The sequence below is a fragment of the Mauremys reevesii genome, linkage group 24 (assembly GCF_016161935.1).
Source record: "Mauremys reevesii isolate NIE-2019 linkage group 24, ASM1616193v1, whole genome shotgun sequence".
NCBI classification, from domain to species: domain Eukaryota; kingdom Metazoa; phylum Chordata; order Testudines; family Geoemydidae; genus Mauremys; species Mauremys reevesii.
This window is the reverse complement of record NC_052646.1, coordinates 13,392,700-13,413,904: the sequence shown is the minus strand read 5'-3', so window position 1 is coordinate 13,413,904 and position 21,205 is coordinate 13,392,700. Positions and strand designations below refer to the sequence as shown.

The 21,205-nt window shown below is 47.4% G+C and overlaps 1 protein-coding gene across 1 annotated transcript in view; it reads right to left on the bottom strand.

The window, feature by feature from the left end:
* Positions 1 to 17,751, bottom strand: part of LOC120390527 (IgGFc-binding protein-like) — a 31,693-nt gene extending 13,942 nt beyond the window's left edge. Inside the window, exons 1-3 of the mRNA XM_039513256.1 lie at positions 17,685 to 17,751; positions 12,881 to 12,937; positions 1,586 to 2,851 (exon numbers count right to left, since the gene is read on the bottom strand). Coding sequence (XP_039369190.1) covers positions 1,586 to 2,851; positions 12,881 to 12,935 — 1,321 coding nt within the window. The 5' untranslated portion in view covers positions 12,936 to 12,937; positions 17,685 to 17,751. The remainder of the gene's footprint in view (positions 1 to 1,585; positions 2,852 to 12,880; positions 12,938 to 17,684) is intronic.
* Positions 17,752 to 21,205: the final 3,454 nt, after the last annotated feature.

The window sequence follows — 21,205 nt, the reverse complement described above, 5'->3', positions numbered from 1 at the left end:
GGCGTGCAGGATTTGAGAATGCTTTTCTCCCTGACACCTTATTTGGGGCTCAAATAAACCTGGTTTTGCTTCTCCACCCTGGTGTGATAATTAGTGCGACGCACACCGGGCAACGAACCACTGTTGCTCCGCCTCGGGCTCTTTGAGCCGGCAACACTTTCCTATAGAAACACACCTCATGCTACGACCCAGGCTTCCCCAGCCTTTCTAATGATGGGACGACAGCTGCGCACTTGCTTTGATCTGCTGAAACCTTCTGAACCCAGACAAACTGTGCAACATCAGCAGCAATATCAAGTCATCAGACAGGCACCCAGAGCAAAAGACCGAACCTTTAGCCCAGGGCAGCCAGTTTTGGCTCGGAATTATACTTCCAGAGCTAAATGGGTCCCAGCCACAGTCATCACTCAAACAGGACCTGTTTCCTATACAGTCCGGACTGCAGAGAATCTTACCTGGCGGCGACATGTAGATCAGCTGTTGCCAGGTCATGCCAGTCTTCAGGACCCATCTGCAGTTGAGGGTCTGACTTCACCCTCCTGGTGAGACACCGAATCATGAGTCACCTGTTCCTGACTGTTCTCCTCCATTACTGCTGGCAGCTGAGATACCCCTTTGCCCAGCACGAGCTGATACCACCTCCTCACCTATTCGTGCTGCGGACCCTGAGCCCCTAGTACTTTCGGGTGCAACAACACCAGAAGTTCGCCGTAATCCACTTAGAGACAGAAGGCCTCCTCATCGGCTGGATCTTTAGTTAGGGTGAACCCACGGTTATGGGGCAAAATAATCCCCAGGGTTTAGCCGGGAATGGAGGCAGTCTACCCTCCTTCTCTAGTTTAGTGTGTGTTTTATTTAGGGGATGTTCTTATTAGGGGGGAGGAATATGTTGTGTATTTGGTTGTCATGGGTTTTGTTACTATGGCAACTGAGTTAGACTATTAAGGGATAGCTCAGCCGGTTTCAACCGGCTGAGTGAGCTCTCTGTCTCTGTAAATAAAATGGAGGTTTTGGTTAGCTGTCTGCTCTCTGGCCTCAAGTGATTTGCTTCCTACACCGGCTGCCCCAAGGATACAACACTGGGATAAGCACCTTTTATACTGACATAACTGTATCAACACTAGGAGGTTGTGTTTCTTTAGCTATAACAGTATAAAATGGTACAACCAGTTTGGGCAATCTAGGTGAATGGTTGGGGCTACTGTCTGGGTGGTTTGGTCCATTTCCTTTTAATGCTTCTTATTTGTGATCTTTATTGATGTATCTCCATGGCAGAGAAGGGGGACCAGTTCCCTCCTGCTTCACAGGGGATTTGTTTACCAGAAACCCCCTGCAGCTTCACAATACACTTAGAGGAGAGGACACAGAAATCATATTTCAGTCATGTCTCAAAATATACATTTGGTATCTATTTTTCAGTGATCTAGTGCTCAGAGCATGAGGACTGAGAGGCAAGTCTCCTGGGTTCTATCCTTTGACTCTGAGAGGTGTGTTGTCCAATGGAGGGGTTGGGAAGGAAGGGAACAGGGAAAGGTGGAAGGCAGGCTGGGAGGGTGAGACTGACTATCACATATATTGTACTTACCACCAATAGCTGTGGAGCCATATCCAGCCTTCTCTTTAATCCCAACACTCAGGACACCAAATGGGGAGCTGGGGTTCTCTATGGTGTGGTTGCTAAACCCACTTCCCAAGTTGTACGTAGTCCAAGAATATGCTGTGCCTGGAATAGGCATCCACACAGTAAACCGTAGTGGTTCCGCATCAATAGTAACATCAGCAGTCTCCGCCGTCTTGGCTACAATCATAGCATAGTTCTCAAACAGGTCCTGTCCATGGATGTTATAGGTCTGGCAATAGCCAGAGACATCTGGGATCATCAGGAAGAAGGGATCGTACACGATTTTCCCTTTGCTCCCACCAGTGCAGAAGAAGGCGACTTGGATCCCAGCACTAGCAGAGATGTACAAGGGATTAGAGACTTTTATTTCAAATGTCACAACCTGCCCAGCAACCAGGTTCCTTGTGGCTCTTGCACTCCCAGACTGATAATCAATGCGAGTGTGTTGGGAAGCAGCCACATACACCAGGTCAAAATTGGGCTGGAAGGATAAGGGCGGTACAATGAATGTGGTGCCCCAGACAGACACCGGCAGGAGCTGCTCACTCACGTAGTCACATTTGGTGTGCTTTGCAACACATACATGTCCACTATAGACAGCCACGGGATTCTGGGACACGATCCTGGTGCCGGATAAGTCATCACAGCTTTGCAGCTGGACAGCCTGGTAAGCTCCAAGTGAGATGTCCAGTTTTGTCCCTGCTGTGTAGGCTTTTCTTTGGAAAGTAACAGCCCCTTTGAGGTAAATTTCAACAGTGGTGGGATCCTTCCAGGCTACTACAGCAAATTGCTTGTCGAGACCATCTGGATTCCCCACTGGAGTCACCACATAGTACTCTCTCCCAAGCTTATCCTCAGGGTACACTACAGTGGTATCAGCCGTATAGGCCTTGTAGTTCAGAGCAAGGATGGAAATCTCATGATCAGCACGGATGATGACCGTGTGATTAAATATGTTGCTTCCTGCCAGCTCCACAAACGCTGGGATCATCACAGATACTGTCTGTTCTGGATTTGCAGTGACAGTAGTAAAAAAATCTGCTTTATTTACTGAGATGGTGACGAACGTCCCAGGGATGTAGCCAGTGATGAACAACTTGAAGTCTTTATTGCCATAACTTGGTAAGTGATTCTGCATGAAGACTGTGATAAATTCTGTCCCTTGGGGGCCTGAGCAAGAGGAATCTGGAATTTCTACAGGTGACACTGCGATGGAGATATTAGCAACACCTGTAGAGACAGAAAGACGGAGGAGATAGGCATAAAACCCTGCCCCAATTCTGTCCACTCCTACCTTATGAGACACTCTGTTTGTTTTTATTGGTTTCAGAGTAGCAGCCGTGTTAGTCTGTATCCGCAAAAAGAACAGGAGTACTTGTGGCACCTTAGAGACTAACATATTTATTTGAGCATAAGCTTTCATGGGCTACAGCCCACTTCTTTGGATGCATAGAATGGAACATATAGTGAGGAGATAGATATACACATACAGAGAGCATGAAAAGGTGGGAGTTGTCTTACCAACTCTGAGAAGCCAATTAAGTAAGAGGGAAAACTTTAGTGGTGGTAATCGAGATAGCCCAGTACACACAGTTTGACAAGAAGATGTGCTATATGCCATCATGTGCCAGCAATGCCCCTGTGCCATGTACATTGGCCAAACTGGAAAGTCTCTACACAAAAGAATAAATGGCCAGAAATCTGACATCAGGAATCATAACATTCAAAAAACAGTAGGAGAACACTTCAACCTCTCTGGTCACTCAGTAACAGACTGAAAGGTGGCAATTTTGCAACAGAAAAGCTTCAAAAACAGACTCCAACGAGAAACTACTGAACTTGAATTAATATGCAAATTAGATACCATCAATTTAGGTTTGACTAGAGACTGGGAATGGCTGAGCCACTACACACATTGAATCTATTTCCCCATGTTAATATCCTCACACCTTCTTGTCAAACTGTCTGAAATGGACTATCTTGATTATCACTACAAAAGTTTTTTCTCTTAATTAATTAGCCTCTTAGAGTTGGTAGGGCAACTCACATCTTTTCATGTTCTCTGTATGTGTATATATATCTCCTTACTATATGTTCCATTCTATGCATCCTATGAAGTGGGCTGTAGCCCATGAAAGCTTATGCTCAAATACATTTGTTAGTCTCTAAGGTGCCACAAGTACTCCTGTTTTTATTCAGTATCAATTTTATTATGGAGACTTTATTACGGCAGTATTCCAACCCCAAACATGAAAAAATCATGAGTCACCTTCCAAAAAATCATGAAATTTGACTTCAGATCTTTAGTTGGTTTGTTTTTAAATAATTTTAGTGCTCTGTTTCTCTGCCTCCTGTTTTCTGAACCTGAGGTCACACTTTTTCCAATGTTTTATTCACAAACACTTTTTTTAAAAAAAATGGAAGCTGAGATTCTCCTATAATTCATTGATTTCAGTAGCTGGGTCTTAAGAAACCTGTCAAATACTCTTCTGCATGGGCATGTCGATAGGGGCTAGAGCAGGTTGAAAACGAAATAATCTGACTCATGGATATTTCCCTGACTTAAGGTATCACATTCTCTCTACCCTACTCAGTCCATTAACATTGTTCCTTTTCCTGAGTATTCAGACAACTGCCTCGCATTCATGAGACTGTTTACAAATTTCCAATGTCTCACAAAGTTTAGTAGAATAAGACTGACCTAACATGCATGCTCATGACTCTCTCTAGTGTCACAGAGGCTACAGGACCTGTTACTGTCTCACAGCTAAAGGAGTTCAAGTGGTACAGGCCTGTGCTCTTGGTACTGAAGGTAAGCAGGCCATTTATCTGGTCTGAAGCCAGGCAGTTCTGTTTCTCTGGGGCTTGTCCTCTGTCCGGTACTGAGGCAAAGCTAGGTATGGTTTTCTCCAGTATCACGGACTGGGGATGCCATTTTGAAGAGCACACCAGTCCATCCCTGCCAGCGTGAACTCACATGCACCGTGCATAACAGATCATGGCAGCAGGGGAGGGCCCATGTCATTCCTAGAAGTAACGGCATGTCTGGTATTCTGGGGATGCTCAGTAGCTACCCTAGCTGAAGGTCTAAGGTTTGATCCTCTCTGTCAACTACCTGCATATATGGCTTCTATTTGCCCAAGTTCCATTCCCCTACTCCTCTAAGCCAGTCAGCCCCCTACACACACATGAGGCTAGATATGAAATCATGCCTGTGATAAATGAAAGGGGGGGAGAGCTCCCTTCTATGGACAGCCAGTTAGCTATACAATTCCTCTTAGTAGCTGTTCTCTACTTGCTTTACCTATGAAGGGTTAACAATCCATCAGGTAAAAGGAAAGGAGTGAGCACCTAACCAAAAGAGCCAATGGGAGAGCTAGAACATTTTAAAATTGGGAAAAAACTTCCCTTTGTCTGTGTGTTGTGGTTCTCTGGGGAAGAGGGGAACAGGGAACAATTATGCTGTGAGAAGCTTTAAGCCAGATATGAAAATCATCAGATCTTATCTAGAACTACTTTTTACAACCCAAATATGTAAGTAGATCAGGAATGTCTAGAAAGACGCAATTAGGGTTATTTCTTTTATTTTTTATTGGCTTGTGGACTCCACTGTGCTAACCCCAGGTGCTTTTGTTTTGCTTGTAACCTTTAAGCTGAACCTCAGGAGAGCTATCTTGATGCTTAAATTTTATAATCGTTTCTTTTTAAATCTAGCAAAAGCCTAAGTTCCAGATGTATTTTCTTTCTTTTTGGTTTTAATAAAATTTACCTTTTTTAAGAACAGGATTGGATTTTTGTGTCCCTAAGAGGTTTGTGTATATGTTGTTTAATAAGCTGGTGGCAACAGCTGATTTCCTTTATTTTTTTCTCACCTTTTCTCGGGAAGGGGGGTGAAAGATCTTGAGGGTACCCCCCAGGAAGGAATTCCCAAGTGATCCTTCCTGGGTTCTTAAAAGGGTGTGAGGTTGCACTTGGGTGGTAGCAGCATCTACCCATCCAAGGTCAGAGAGAAGCTGTGACCTTGGGAGGTTAATACCAGCCTGGAGAGGCCAGTATTAATTTTTAAAATCCTTGCAGGCCCCACCTTCTGCACTCAAAGTGCCAGAGTGGGGAATTAGTCTTGACAATGCCCAAGAAAGGTGAAAGGCCCTTTAATCTGTCTCTGATCCAGCCAATCCCTTGAACCTGGGGCCAAACTGAAAATGTTGCCCTTGAGGTAAAAGTCGCCATATTCCATTCCCGGAGCCAGCCAATCCCTCCCTTCAATCTGGGGCCAAGTTGGAACCAGCACCCTAGAAGCGAGAGGCCCAGTATCCCATTCCATTACCCCCTGAAATGTTGACCTCAGTATCTTATCTATGATCACTCAGACAGTCAGTGACAACTCTGGGAACAGAGCCCAGACCACCTGCAAAGCTACTGGCCCAAGGTTCCTTCTTTGTCTAGTTCTGCAGCTGCTCCTACCAGCTGGAGTCTCTGGCAAGTCGGGAAAGGAGGCACCATCTACTGCCCCCAGAATGGGAGGGGGTTTCTCTTCTGCACAGTTCTGGGTCCAGGGGGTGCTGTGTGCAGTGGTGGCCCCAACTGGGTCCCATTTTGCCCCCACCCCCAGCAGAGTCACTGTCCCTGTTTTCTCAATTTTGCCTCTTTCACAAGCGTCCTCCATCAAATCATCTCCAATCACTCTTCCTTCTCTCATCACTGGAATGGGTTACCTAGGGAGGTGGTGGAATCTCCTTCCTTAGAGGTTTTTAAGGTCAGGCTTGACAAAGCCCTGGCTGGGATGATTTAGTTGGGTTTGGTCCTGCTTTGAGCAGGGGGTTGGACTGGATGACCTCCTGAGGTCTCTTCCAACCCTGAGATTCTATGATTCTATGATCAGCAAGGCTAGTCTGAGTCTGCCTTGAAAGGATTAGGTCAAATCCCCTCTACATGTAACAAAAGGAAATGTACACAGCAGTTCTTTAATCAGCAGCTGACAACATCTCCAATGAGAGGAGTGCCACCTTGGAACGAAACCAGGACCCAAGGGACAGGTTCCCCCACATACTTGTTCCTGAGACCTTCTCATTCATGATTTTTCCTTTTCCTTGTTTCCTCCCTTGTGAGCCACTCCATCAGGCACTATCTTCAGTGGATGATTTGCCACTTCCTTCCGCTTCTCTGTTGCTGCTCCCCAGAGGTGCAGCACCTTCATTTCACCCTTCTGCTCTCTAGGGCCCAGGTTTTTACAGGTGAAATTTAAGCATTGCCTAGAGATCTAAGGACTTAGGAACCCATCAACTGTCAATGGGATTTTGGCCCCCCTCAGTGCCTAAATCGCTTTGGAAAATGAGATTTAGGCTCCTAAAAAAATTAGGTGTTGCAATGCTGAGTGCAGCTACACCTAAATACCTTTACAAATCTGGGTCAAGGTGACTATATGAATGCCTGTCACCAAGGCCTCAGAGCACTGCCATGGTGTCTGAGAAAATAGGCACACCCTTGGGTGATACCCTCTGCTCCCATGGTCTTTCCTGTCCCTGCTGTGTTGATGACTCTCATGTCTATTTCTACCCCCTTGAACTTTCCACCTTCTCCCCAAACTTGTGTCTCTGTCCTACAGCCCCTTATGGACTTCACACCATTTCCTTCAACCAAACAGAGCGTCAACCAAACTCTTTAACAGTCTTCCCACTCTGCCTCCCTGCCCTCCGTCACTGCCAACACATTCATGCAATTCCACATTAACTCAAGCATTCATTAAATTTAATAACAGAGAAGGATCCAAACCAACCCTCCCCTCAACACACACGCCCAAAGCCTTGAGAAAGTTTATATCCAGCTTTGACTGTTTTGGTTCCAGCATAGCTCTGAGAATAAACTTGCTCCTTCTCTAGCAGCTTCTCTCTGAGATCTCAAAGCACTTTATGAGCATTCATTCATCAAGATTCCATCCCCTTCCTGTGACATAATCATCTCCCTGTATGGCGAGGGAAACTGAGGCAGTGCCTTGGCCAGGATCACCCACTAGGTCAGTGGCACAGGCAGATGGAATGGCTTCAAGACTGAATTTGATAAGTTGATGGAGGGGATGGTATGATGGGTCTGCCTACAATGGCATTTAGCTGATCTGGGACTGCTAGTGTAACCCACACACCTCCATGGTGTGGTGTCCTGTCCCATCTAGTGGCACTGAGACTACTTAGAGAGAGAAAGAGATCAAATGAGTCTGCTCTACAGCCCTAGCTAACAGTGAGTTGGCTTTTAGCTCACACTGTAAAGGCTCATGCACTAAACTCTAGGGGAGGCGGGATAGCTCAGTGGTTTGAGTACTGACCTGCTAAACCCAGGACTGGGAGCTCAATCCTTGAGAGTGCGATTTAGGGATCTGGGGCAAAAACCTGTTCTGATTTAGTTGGGGATTGGTCCTACTTTGAGCAGGGGGTTGGACTAGATGACCTCCTGAGGTCCCTTCCAACCCTGATATTCTATGATCCCCAGTTTGATCCTGCCTGCTGACGACCAGGGTCTGTCAGCATTACACTAACAGCAAATATCTCCAATGGCTGGTGATGGGATGGTAGATGGGAAGGGCTCTAAGTTACTACAAATAATTCTTTCCCAGGTGCCTGGCTGGTGGGTCTTGCCCACATGCTGAGGGTCCAAATGATCACCATATCTGGGGTTGGGAAGGAATTTTCCCCCAGTCAGATTGGCAGAGACCTGGGGGGGGAGGGTTCATGTTCCGTTGCAGCATGTGGCAATGGTCACTTGCTGCTTTAAACTAAAGTAAATGGTGGTTTCTCTGTGACTTGAAATCTTTAAATCATGATTTGAGGACTCCAGTAACGGGTTCTGGGTCTATTACAGGAGTGGGTGGGTGAAATTTTGTGACCTACGATGTGTAGGAGGTCATAGGCACTGGCTCAGTGGTTGCTCTGGGGCTGGAGCACCCACAGAAAAAATAGTCAGTACTCAGAACCCACAGGCCACAGCAGTTTGGCCACAAGCTGTTTGGCAGCTCAAGGAGGGGCAAGGGTGGAGTGGTGAGTGGGCGAGGGGCCTCGAGGAGGGGGTGGAGTGGGGAGGGAAGAGGAAGGGTGAGGGTGGAGCCTCGGGGGAAGGGGCGGAGTGGGGATGAAAAGAGATGAGTGAGGGCAGGAATTTGGGGAAGAGATGGAGTGGGGCGGGGCCTCAGGTGGAGCGGGAGTGGAGCATTCCCAGGGCAATCTAGAAGTCAGCGCCTATGGGTCAGATTAGATGATCATGATGGTCCCTTTTGGCCTTAAAGTCTATGAGTTTAGAGAGGGATTGTGACCACCAGATACACTTAACAAACATTATCTAAACTTAGATCAATAAAGGCCACCCTCCCACCAACAAAAACACAAAACAAAACAATAAACAAACGAATTAAAACCCGGCAAGAGTGCAGGCTGAATAATAGGAGTAAGAATACACTACCAACCACCTGGTGACGGCGACTGTGAAATGCTCAGGGAGATTAGAGAAGCTACAAAAACAGAAAAACAAATAAAAATGGGGGATTTCAACTCTCCCCATATTGACTGGGTACATGTCACCTCAGGATGGAAAGCAGAGATAAAATGTCTAAACACCGTTAATGACCGCTCCTTAGAGCAGCTAGTCATGTAATCCACAAAGGAGAGGCAATTCTTGATTTAGTCCTAAGTGGTGCATAGGATCTGGTCCAAAAGGTGACTGTAGCTGAACTGCCTGACAATAGCAACAGTAACTAAATTAAATTTAACATCCTTCTGGGGGGTAAAATACCAGAGAAACCCACCACAGTAGCATTTAACTTCAGAAAGAGAAACAATATAAAAATGAGGAGGTTAGTTAAAATGAAATTAAACGGAACCGTCACAGCAGTGAAATGTCTGCAAGCTACATGCAAACTTTTTAAAAACACCATTATAGAGGCAAAAACTATATTTATACCCCAATAAAAAAAACAGTAAGAGGACCAAAAATGCCACCAGGGCTATATAGCAGAATGAAAGAAGCAGTTAGAGATAAAAAGACATCCTTTAAAAATTGGAAGTTGAGTTCTACTGAGGAAAATAGAAGAGAGCATAGACTCTGGCAAGTCAAGTATAAAAGTATAATTAGACAGGCCAAAAAAGAATTTGAAGAACAGCTGGCCATGAAGCCTGCCAAACAATCAGTGGATGATCAAGGTGCTAAAGGAGCACTCAAGAAAGACCAGGCTATTGTAGAGAAGCTAAATGAATTACTTACATCAGTCTTCACTGCTGATGGTATAGGGGAGATTCCCACACCTAAGCCATTCTTTTTAGGTGATAAATCTGAGGAACTCTCCCAGATTGAGGTGTCACTAGAGAAGATGTAACGCCCACAGACCCCGGTTGGTGGCAGGTTGGATTGAACCTGGGACCTCTGGAGCTAAAGACACGAGCCTCTACTGCATGAGCTAAAAGTCAGCTAGCTCTTAGCTCAGGCTGTAAAGCAGACTCATTATTCTCTAAGTAGTCTCAGTGCCACTAGATGGACATAACACCACACACAGGAGGTTATGGAACAAACTGCTAAATCAAACAGTAATAAGTCACCAGGACCAGATGGTATCATCCAAGAATTCTGAAAGAACTTAAATATGAAACTGCAGAACTACTAACCATTGTATGTAACCTATAGCTTAAATCAGCCTCTGTACAAGATTACTGGTGGATAGCCAATGTGATGCCAATTTTTTTAAAAGGCTCCAGACGTAATCCTGGCAATTACAGCCTGGTCAGACTAACTTCAGTACTGGGCAAATTGGTTGATGCTATAGTAAAGTACAGAATTATCAGATACATAGATGAACATTATATGTTGGAGAAGAGTGACACAGCTTCTTACAAAGGAAATCATGCCTCATCAATCTATTAAAATTCTTTGAGGGGGTCAACAAACCTGTGGACAAGGGTGATCCAGTGGATACAGGGTACTTGGACATTCAGAAAGCCTTTGACAAGGTCTCTCACCAAAAGCTCTTAAGCAAAGTAAACAGTCATGGGATAAAAGGGAAGGTCCTCTCATGGATCAGTAAGGGGGTTAAAAGATAGGAAACAAAGGGTAGTAATAAACAGTCAGTTTTCATAGTTGGGGAAGAGATGGAGTGGGGTTACCCAAGTGCTGTTCAACATGTTCATAAATGATCTGGAAAAAGGAGTAACAGCGAGGTAGCAAAATTTGAAGATGATACAAAATTACTCAAAATAGTTATGTTCAAAGTTGACTGCAAAGAGTTACAAATATCAGAGGGGTAGCCGTGTTAGTCTGGATCTGTAAAAGCAGCAAAGAATCCTGTGGCACCTTATAGACTAACAGACGTTTTGGAGCATGCGCTTTCGTGGGTGAATACCCACTTCGTCAGATGCAAGAGTTACAAAGAGATCTCACAAAACTGGGTGACTGGACAAGAAAATGCAGATGAAATTCAATGTTGAAAAATGCAAAGTAATGCACACTGGAAAACATAATCCCAATTATATATATAAAATGATGGGGTCTAAATTAGCTGTTACCACTCGAGAAAGAGACCTTGGAGTCATTGGAAATAATTCTCTGAAAACATCTAGTCAATGTGCAGCAGCAGTCAAAAAATCTAACAGAAGGTTAGGAGCCATTAGGAAAGGGATAGATAGTAAGACCAAAAATAACATAATGCCACTATATAAAGCCCTGGTATGCCCACACCTTGCATACTGTGTGCAGTTCTGGTCATCCCATTCCAAAAATGGTATATGAGAATTGGTAAAAGTACAGAGAAGGGCAACAAAAACGATGAGGTGTATGGAACAACTTCCATATGAGGAGAGAGTAAAAAACTGGGACTGAGATGACTAAGGGGGTGATATGATAGAGGTCTATAAAATCATGACTGGAAGGAGAAAGGTGAAGGAGGAAGTGTTATTGACCCCTTCATAAAATACACAAACCAGAAGCGACCCAATAAAATGAATAGGCAGTGGGTTTAAGACAGACATAAGGAAGTACTTTTTCACACAATGCACAGTCAACCTGTAGAACTTGTTGCCAGGGGTCAAAAGTATAACAGGGTTCAATAAAGAACTAGATAAGTTCATGGAGGATAGGTCCCTCAGTGCCTATTGGCCAAGATGGTCAAAGACATAACCCTGTGCTCTGGGTGTCCCTAAACCTCTGACTGCCAGAAGCTGGGATTGAAGGACAGGGGATGGATCACTCAGTAAATTGCCCTGTTCTGTTTACTCCCTCTGAAGCATCTGGCACCAGCTACTGTCAGAAGAGAGGATACTGGGCTAGAGGGACCATTCATCTAACCCAGTATGGCTGTTCTTATGTCTAGTCATCTCTGTGATGAATTTCTATGAGTTTTTAGCCAATTTGTGATATCATGTGGAAAGAGACAAGGCAAAATCTATGGCTCTGGGTGAGCTTTGCTTGAAGTTTTGGGTTCATTGCTAGTTCCACCTGCTTCATCACAAAACTCAGGAGGAATAACTGACATGAAAAGGCTGAACTTCACGCAGAGAGAGTTTATATGGAAAGCAGCAAAGAATCCTGTGGCACCTTATAGACTAACAGATGTTTTGCAGCATGAGCTTTCGTGGGTGAATACCCACTTCTTCGGATGCAAGCAGTGGAAATTTCCAGGGGCAGGTGTGTATATATAAGCCAGCAAGAAGCAGGCTAGAGATAACGAGGTTAGATCAATCAGGGAGGATGTTCCAGCAGCTGAGGTGTGAAAACCAAGGGAGGAGAAACTGGTTCTGTAATTGGCAAGCCATTCACAGTCTTTGTTTAGTCCTTTGTTTAAGGTGGCCATCCTCCAGCAAAAAAACTTTAGGACCAGACTCCAGAGAGAAACTGCTGAGCTCCAATTCATTTGCAAATTTAACACCATCAGTTTAGGACTAAACAAAGACTGTGAATGGCTTGCCAATTACAGAACCAGTTTCTCCTCCCTTGGTTTTCACACCTCAGCTGCTGGAACAGGGCCCCATCCTCCCTGATTGATCTAACCTCGTTATCTCTAGCCTGCTTCTTGCTGGCTTATATATACACACCTGCCCCTGGAAATTTCCACTGCTTGCATCCGAAGAAGTGGGTATTCACCCACGAAAGCTCATGCTGCAAAACATCTGTTAGTCTATAAGGTGCCACAGGATTCTTTGCTGCTTCTACAGAACCAGACTAACACGGCTACCCCTCTGATACTTTATATGGAAAGACATACAAATGTCTGTGATATTGTTGAATACTCACTCCATAGCATGAATATCCAGGCCCAGAGGTGCAGGATGATATTTGCGAACCCCATGGCTAAAAACAGAACAAAAATACATCGGAAATTAATTAAGAACACAGCTACATTTTGTGTACCTTTGTGAAATGTGAACAGAAGCTTCCAGGCCTGTGCATTATATACAAAGAGTGCAGCATAGTGACTCTTTGAGTGAGTAAATCTTTCACCGGCTCGTTCATAACTATAAACATTCTAATCACTGAAGTTGGCTGGAAAAAAAACCATGAAATATATAAACATTTGGAATTTAAAAATAATTTTAACCAGCTCCACCAATAATGTTGGTTAAATGTATTTGTTATCTATCTGTAACCACTGAAGTAGCTTAACAAAGATTTTGGTGGGAATTACCTTAGGGTTTTTTAAAAGCAATTTATTTAGAACACAAACACATGTTGTGTCACATTTGTGAAACGTTGACAGAAGTGTTCTGACAAGTATATCACACAGCAATAGTGTAGGTTAGTGGTGTAGGGGAGAGACCTCAATATTGAGGTACAAACAGATATTCATAAAATTCTTGTAACTGTTTTATTAGGTTGTTACAAACTTGTTTGCACCTTTACTGAATATTAAGATACATCTACAAGGACTTTAGCATCAAGGTGCTTATAACAATCCCATACTATGTTTAAGGGGCTCCACCCCCTGCTCCTCCTTTCCCCCTGGGGCCCCACTGCCCTGATTCTCCTCTTCCCTCAGGGCTCCAACCCCTGCTCTTCCTTTTCCACTGGGACCCTGCCACCCTGCCAATCCTCTTCCCCATGAGGCCCTGCCCCTTGGCCAGTCTGAAAGCCGGAGCCCAGTGACTGTATTCCTCCGCCGTCCCCCTGCATGGAGCTGGCCAAGCCACTGGCCCAAGCCCCTCTTCCCACCCCACCATGGAGCTGGCCCGAGTCCCTCTCCCCCACCACGTGGAGCTGGCCTGAGCCCTTCTTCCCTCCCCCATGCAGAGCTGGCCCAAGCCCCCCTCTACCACCGTGCGGGACTGAACAAGACCCACCTGCTCACCCCAGCCCCAGTCCCCCCACCCCCGCTCACCCCACCAGCCCCCTTTTGGCAAAAGTGGGCATTTGTCCCATTTGCTCTTGCCAGCTGATGATCAATTGGCAAGAGCAAATGGGACAAATGCCCAGTTTTGCCAAAAAAAAGTCAGGACATCTGGGAAGGGCTTAAAAAGGGGACTGTCCCAGCCAAAACCAGATGCATAGTCACTTTAGGCTGTAGCAAAAGCCACCCGAGGACCCTGGCAGCTGTGGGGAGCCCTGGACCCACCATCTGCCCTGGGTGGGGGACAGGGGTGCCCAAAAGCAGCCCCCAGCCCATGTCCCTGCCCTCCAGAGTGTACCACCCAGGGAAAGTAGAGGGTCCAGGACTCTCCAGAGTGGCCCGGCTTCTGGCCAGGCCAGGGGGTGGGGCTTTGGGGGGATAAGGGTGGGACAAGGGGCAGGGCTTCAAGGGGTGGGGGTGGGGTGGGGGGCCCAAATGTTCTTTGTGCCCAGGGCCCCAATAAATCTTAATCCACCTCTGGGTACACCACAGGTTGTAACAGGAATGTGTAGGATCCACAAAAATTGAAAGGTGTGTTGTGCGGGGTGTTGATCATTAGAGGCCTGCACGGATACAAAATTGTGGATCCGCATCTGATCCGCATCCACCAGGATCAACCCATAATCTAACCTGTGATCTGCTAGCCATCTTCTACCTGTATCTGCATCTGCACCCACAGCAGCAAGACGTCTCACAAGGGCTAGCGATGTGGGGGGAAGAGGGGTGAGGAGGGAAGGGAGATAGTGGGGCGGGCGGGATCTTGCAGGGAAGAGGCAGCACGAGGGTAGGGATTAGGGGTAAGGGGCAGTGCGGGGTCGGGGTCTTGAGGAAAAGGGGCAGCATGAAGGGGGAACTTGGGGGAAGGGGCACTGCATCACGTGCTGCTCTTGGGGGCTCGCAAGCGATGGCACATGGCAACAGCAGTGCGTGTTGCATCACAGTGGGGCAGAGGGGTGGGGTGCTAGGGCCCCGCCCAGTCCAATCCCCATGGGTAGGGGTGGGCCCTACTGCCCAGGAGCCAGCAGGCAGGATCCAGGACTGGGAGTGCAGCCAGTGATGCCAGCCGGGCCATGTTAGGGATTCTGGTGCTGCCCAAGGTTCTGCGCTGCTGGACGGCAAGTGGGTGCTGGACAGCCCCAACTCTGACCTGCCGCCCAGCCCCAGCCACTGGCTGCTGCTGCCAGCCCTGAGTGTACTGCGCCCCTCAGGCTGCCTGAGCCAGGCGCTGGTGAGTAGAGCCCTGCACAGTGGTATATGCATCCGATCCACTATCCACAAAAATGGTCCGTGGCTATCAGCATCCACGGATGCAGATATCTGTGGATATCCATGGATTTTCAGGGCTCTATTGATCACTGTAGTAGTGGAGATATGTCTGCAGGGTTTGCATCTGTTATTCTGGCAAGTGCTGGTGCCATGTTGAGTTGGGATGTCCAGCTCCGTGGGGAGTTTGCTTCTGATGATGAGCTTGACAAGTCTGGGAAGTTGCCTGAAAGCCAGAAGAGGCCATTCAAGAAAGATTTCTCCAAACTGAGCTCTCAGGCCTTGTCCTCAAAGCAAACCCACACGATGTCTTCAAAAAATGAGCCTGGCAATTTAAATCCATAACTGTGCTAGGCACTCAGCAGAGACACTGGTTTTATGGCTCATTACAACAATTTGTAACTTACTAACCCTCCTTTGTCCTATGCCTGCCAGGTGGTAATTGTCTGTTTGATTTCAAGTGGTTTCTTGCAACATGTGTTAACTCCTTATGCTTACCAGTCTCTCCCTCCTTGTATTGAGCTTGGATACTCTGGTTACCTTTCCTGCGAAGCTTGTCCCTTCCAGGAAGAGAAGTTGGTCCAATAAAAGATATCACCTCACCCACCTTGCCTCTGTCTAGCTGAGTGTCAGCCAATGCATCTAGGAAAACTTGGGGAATGCTGGTGTCACAGAATCATAGGGTTGGAAGGGACCTCAGGAGGTATCTAGTCCAACCCCCTGCTCAAAGCAGGACCAATCTGAAGATTTTTACCCCAGTTCCCCAAATGGCCCCCTCAAGGATTGAATTCACAACCTTGGGTTTAGCAGGTCAATGCTCATACCACTGAGTTATCCCTCCCAACCCCCTGCTCAAAGCAGGACCACCCCCAATTAAATCATCCCAGCCAGGGCCTTGTCAAGCCGAGTCTTAAAAATCTCTAAGGAAGGAGATTCCACCATCTCCCTAGGGAACCCATTCCAGTGCTTCACCACCCTCCTAGTGAAATAGTGTTTCCTAATATCCAACCTAGATGCCCCACCACTGCAACTTGAGACCATTGTTTCTTCTTCTGTCTGTAACACCCTTGACACCCTTGAAATCAAATAGCAACAGACTGACAAGTGATAAAAAGAAATACATTTTTTTCATGGTTATTGAGAGGAAGGATGCTCCAGTGCTTAGGGCAGGGGTCCCCAATGCAGTGCGGCCTCCACGGGGGCATCTAAATGCACCCACATCCTGGCCGGCGGTGGAGCATCCGCTGAAATGCCACCGAATTTCTGCGGTGTTTCGGTGGTGACACCTCTCGATTACGTCACTTGTCAGTGGCAAGTAACGTCATCGAGAGGCGTCGCCGCCAAAGCGCTGCAGAAATTTGGCACCAATGCCTCTTGATGATGCCACTTGCCGCCGACAAGTGACGTCATCGAGAGGCGTCACCACCAAAACCCCGCAGAAATTTGGCAGCATTTCTGGTGCCCGCCAGACAAAAAGGTTGGGGACCACTGGCTTAGGGTATTAACCTGGGTCTTAATAGACTCATGTACCTGCCCTGCCAAAGACTTCCTCTGTGACCTGGGGCAAGTCACTTAGGATATGTCCACACAGCAGCTCAGAGATGTAACTCCCGACTCTGATAGACGTACACACACTAGCTCTGCTAAAATAGCAGCGTGGCCACTGGAATGGGCTAGTTGCCAGAGTACTGATCCAGGGGGTTGGGCAGGATTGGACATGGGCAGCTAGGCCACCACCACAACGCTACTTTTAGCACACTGGGTCAAGCAGAGTGAGGGCGGGTGTGTCACCCCAAGCTGGGAATCACACCGCCCAGCTGCTTAATCTCTCTGGCTTGCAGTTTGGTGTCTGTAAAATGGGGCTAATACCAGTTTCCCACCTCCCAGGTGTGTCGTGAGAATAACTACATTGTGAGGTGCTCCAATACTGTAGTAACGGGGGCCACATACGTACCTAAGACAGAAAGATCACGAAGGGAAAGTATTGAGTAGTACTGGATATCAACAAGACCTTCCACAGTCAAACTAGTTGGGATCAAAATTATATAAAGGATACCGGCACCTTATTGGTCAGAGCATTGGGGAGCTACTCTCTAACTGGGGCTAGGATGAAATTTCCCCCACAGGCCAGTTATGGCATACACCTCTACCCCGATATAACGCCACCCGATATAACACAAATTAGGATATAAGGTAGTAAAGTAGTGCTGGGGGGGTGGGGCTGCGCACTCTGGTGGATCAAAGCAAGTTCGATATAACGCAGTTTCACCTATAACGTGGTAAGATTTTTTGGCTCCCAAAGACAGTGTTATATCGGGGTAGAGGTGTATTTGTCCATCGGGAGCGGAAGATGGACCATGATTCTGATCCAGTGCAGCAATTCCTACATTCCTCTGGCCTTTAAATAAGCAGCAGCTATTGAAACATAGAGAACAGCCCAAAATCTCTTACCTTCAGCCCCCCTCAGTGCTGCTGACTTATCTCTGAGAAGCAGCAAGAGAGAGATTTGTTGGCTGCATCTCCCTCTCTGTCTTTCACCGTCTCTGCCTCTTCTCTTTATATAGTGAGCAACTGGCAAGCTCCAGTTCCACAGAACTCACTGGCAAAACTCCCACTGACCAAAGTTTGAGCTCCTAACATCCAAGATCCAAACAATGTGACAGGTAGAATCAATATCTCAAAACTCTGCAGTGTCATCACTGATATCAACTCTTATCTCAAAGGTTGTGGGGAAGGTCCTATTGGGCAACATCCATTCGTCAGTGTGGGGGTGGAGGACAGTGCTGGGACTGCAAACTCCCTTTCTGGTACCACTTGCAGGGTATGGGGCTCTGAAGTGCCTGGGAGCAGCAATCAGTCTCCGCACAGACAGCTTATAGGAAGGTGTGGGGAGCTGGGCCTCTCTGCTTTAGGTAACAGCCTGTTTCTTCTCTCTCTGATGTCTTCTCTGCTTCATTCTGAATTCTAAGAGAGAGAGGTGTGTTACGTTGCAACCTTCCACCAAGAGAATTTGTGATTTTATCTAACGTCTGTGTGTGCGGGCCATGAGCACAGCAATCAGGAGGCTGGTGGTAATTAACTCAACCAGGGGGTGTGGCAGTCCCATGCCAACTGCTGAGGAAAGATTACAGGGATCTGCAGCGTTACCCCTGCCAGGAGAGGGGAAAATAAATATGCAAAGTGCTCTGTGGCCTTACCCCAGGGAGCTGGCTATGCACTGTCGCAGGTTATCTTTGTGATAGCCTGGCCAGAGAGGGCTGGAACACTGCCTCATAGGGGCAGCAAGCTATTCTTATGGGTGCAGACCCACCCCACTGTGAATATGCCTTGCTGTAACTGAAAGCAGTAAACAACCAGATGCCCAACAGGAGCGGGAGGTGCAAATCCGTGGCACAACAGGACACTGAACTGCATACCCTTGACCAAGCCATGCGTCCACATCGGGAGCTGGCAGGAAACACACATGAGGGAAGGCTGCCAACGGTGAGCCCCGTTGTGCTGCCAAGGGCCTGAATCATTAGGGACACCACAGAAGGCTCGGGGATGCTGATCACGGGAGTATTGGAGGGTATTTGTTTTGATTGATTATTGGGAAATGATGTAACAGGGTTAAACCTAAAGATTTGGGGGTGACAAGGGAGGACAGGGGCACATGAAAAACTCCCCATGTGTGCCCTGATCGGGTGCATCTACACTGCATGGTTCTTTCGGTGGTGTGTAGTATATGTACACTCAGCTCTTCCCCACCCCACCCCAGCACGGGTATAAATCGCAGCGTAGGCAGTGAGGCAAGGATTAAGCTCATGGAGTAAAGACACATGTTCTCTACTGGCCCATGTTGTGCCATCCTGTCTACACTGCTATTTTTTGGCAGTGTGGCGTCCTGCTGCTGGAGCCTGTCCCTGCTGTAGGTGGCGCCCCAGTGGTGCTGGCAGGCAGAGAGTAAGAGGCTCAACCTTTCCCTGCTCCCTCCCTTCTGCCAGAGTCTTTCACTGACACATGTAGCGACACACGCAGTGTGCTTTTCACTGTGGTGTTTAGCTACACGTGTGCTACATGCTGCCAAAACTGGCATGTAGTGCAGGCGTAGCCACAGTATGCTCCAGAGGGAAAGGTGCAGCTGATGGATTTTAAACTGTTCTGTTACATTTTTTGAACATTGATTTGACTCCTGGTCCTGCCTCAGCACAGTGGGATGAACTAGATGACCTCTCAAGGTCCCGTCCAATCCTCCATTAGATGTGAGAAGTGGGGAAGCTGGGTAATGAGGAGGCTTCTCGTGTGAATGGGTGAGGTTTGAAATCAAAGGGGTAATAGCAGATGTTTTCTCTAGGAGGGTGGGTACATTGTGTTGTGCCTCTCTCACTTAGGAGCAGTCAGCATTCAGTCTACCGGTAATTGGTTGGTGGAGTCTAAGAAATAAAGTAGAATTAAGAAATAAAGCAAAATAAAATAATGTTGCATTCTTTCAGGAAGTGTATACATGTCTCTCCCCCTGACTCGCTGGGTGTTCCTGCCCCCTGCCTTCCACAGAGGGTGGGAGGTGAACTCTGCGGATGAACCGCTGAATTCTGGGGTTGCACTGGCCAAGGACAGCAACTGGGATGCTTTGGACCAAAGGGAGAAATACCGCAGGGCAGGCTCCTTGCAAAAACGTCTCTCAGCCATGCCCAGCTTTTAACAGCAGAGGGGTTGGGCACCTAGAGCCGCCACCCCAACTCCTCCTGAGGCTGCATCGACTGCTGTGCTGTAGGCAGAGGGAAGTGGTGTCGGAGAGAAGGCGTTGGATTCTTTGACCATGGGATGGTGTTCCAAGAAGGAGTGCTAGGCAAATCCGGTTCCACTCCCAGCACCCAGCCATGGCTCAGGCCCTGGCCCCCAGCCATGGCTCTGCTCCCGGCCCTGGCTGCGGCCACGACTCTGCTCCCAGCCTGGGGGGTTGCAGACACATTCCATTACTGGAAAGGGGGCGGGGGCACAAGAGGAAAAGTTTGGGCACCACGGAGTTTAACAGTACAAGGCAGCAGAAGAAAAATAGGTTTATATGGGGAGCAGTAACTCAGGAAGCCCTTGGTCAAATGACCCCACATTTGGATCACTGATGCTGCCCTGTATCTCCATGAGGTGCACCAACTTTCCAAGCAATCCAAGTCACCATTCAGACTGTAGAGCACTTACAATAGTTGAGACTTAAAGCATAAAAATGGAGGGAATGGAAACGTGCGAGCTGGTTTTCTGTACCAGCACATGCACACTGTAAAAACGAACATTATCGTAAATACCGTTCTCAGTCTGGATCCCCTAACGATTGAGCGGGTGCCATGCACTACGCTGGGTAAAACTCGACAGACTCAGACCAGCCAGCTGCGAACCAGCTGAGCGGCGAGCAGCGGCAAGGCTGACAGAGGGAGTTTGACTGGGATCTGCACGAGAGGAGCCACACTAAGTGCTGCATTTGGGGGCCTGTGCTGGGAGCTGGGGGGTGAGTATCTGAGTGTCTGTTGCAGGGACAGTTTGTCAGTCTGACCATTTGCTTGATTTCTTGAAAAGTGTGAACTGGGAGTGCTTTGTTCCAGGTGGGCCTTGAGTGGGCCCGATCGACTGAGTGGAGGGTAAGGCTTTGAGCTGGGACAACTGCTTCGAGCCAGCAGCCTTATAAAAAGGCAGCCAGTTGTGAACCAGCTGAGCGGCTAACAGAAGGAGTTTGACTGGGAGTTCGCCTGGGGAGAGCCCACTGAGGCTTTCATCTTATAGGCTACTTTGAGGAGTAACTGCAACAGCTGAGGAAGCTCTTAGAAGGTAGGTGCTATGGATGGTGAGCTATCAGCTGTTGTGACCTGCACAGGTTGTGCCATGTTTGTCTTTCTTCCACAGGAAGGAAGCGACTTTGTCTGTACAAAGTACAAGCTGCTCTCCATATGGGAAGAGAAGGTTCAAGGTCTGGAGAAACAAGTATCAACCATGTGTTGCAT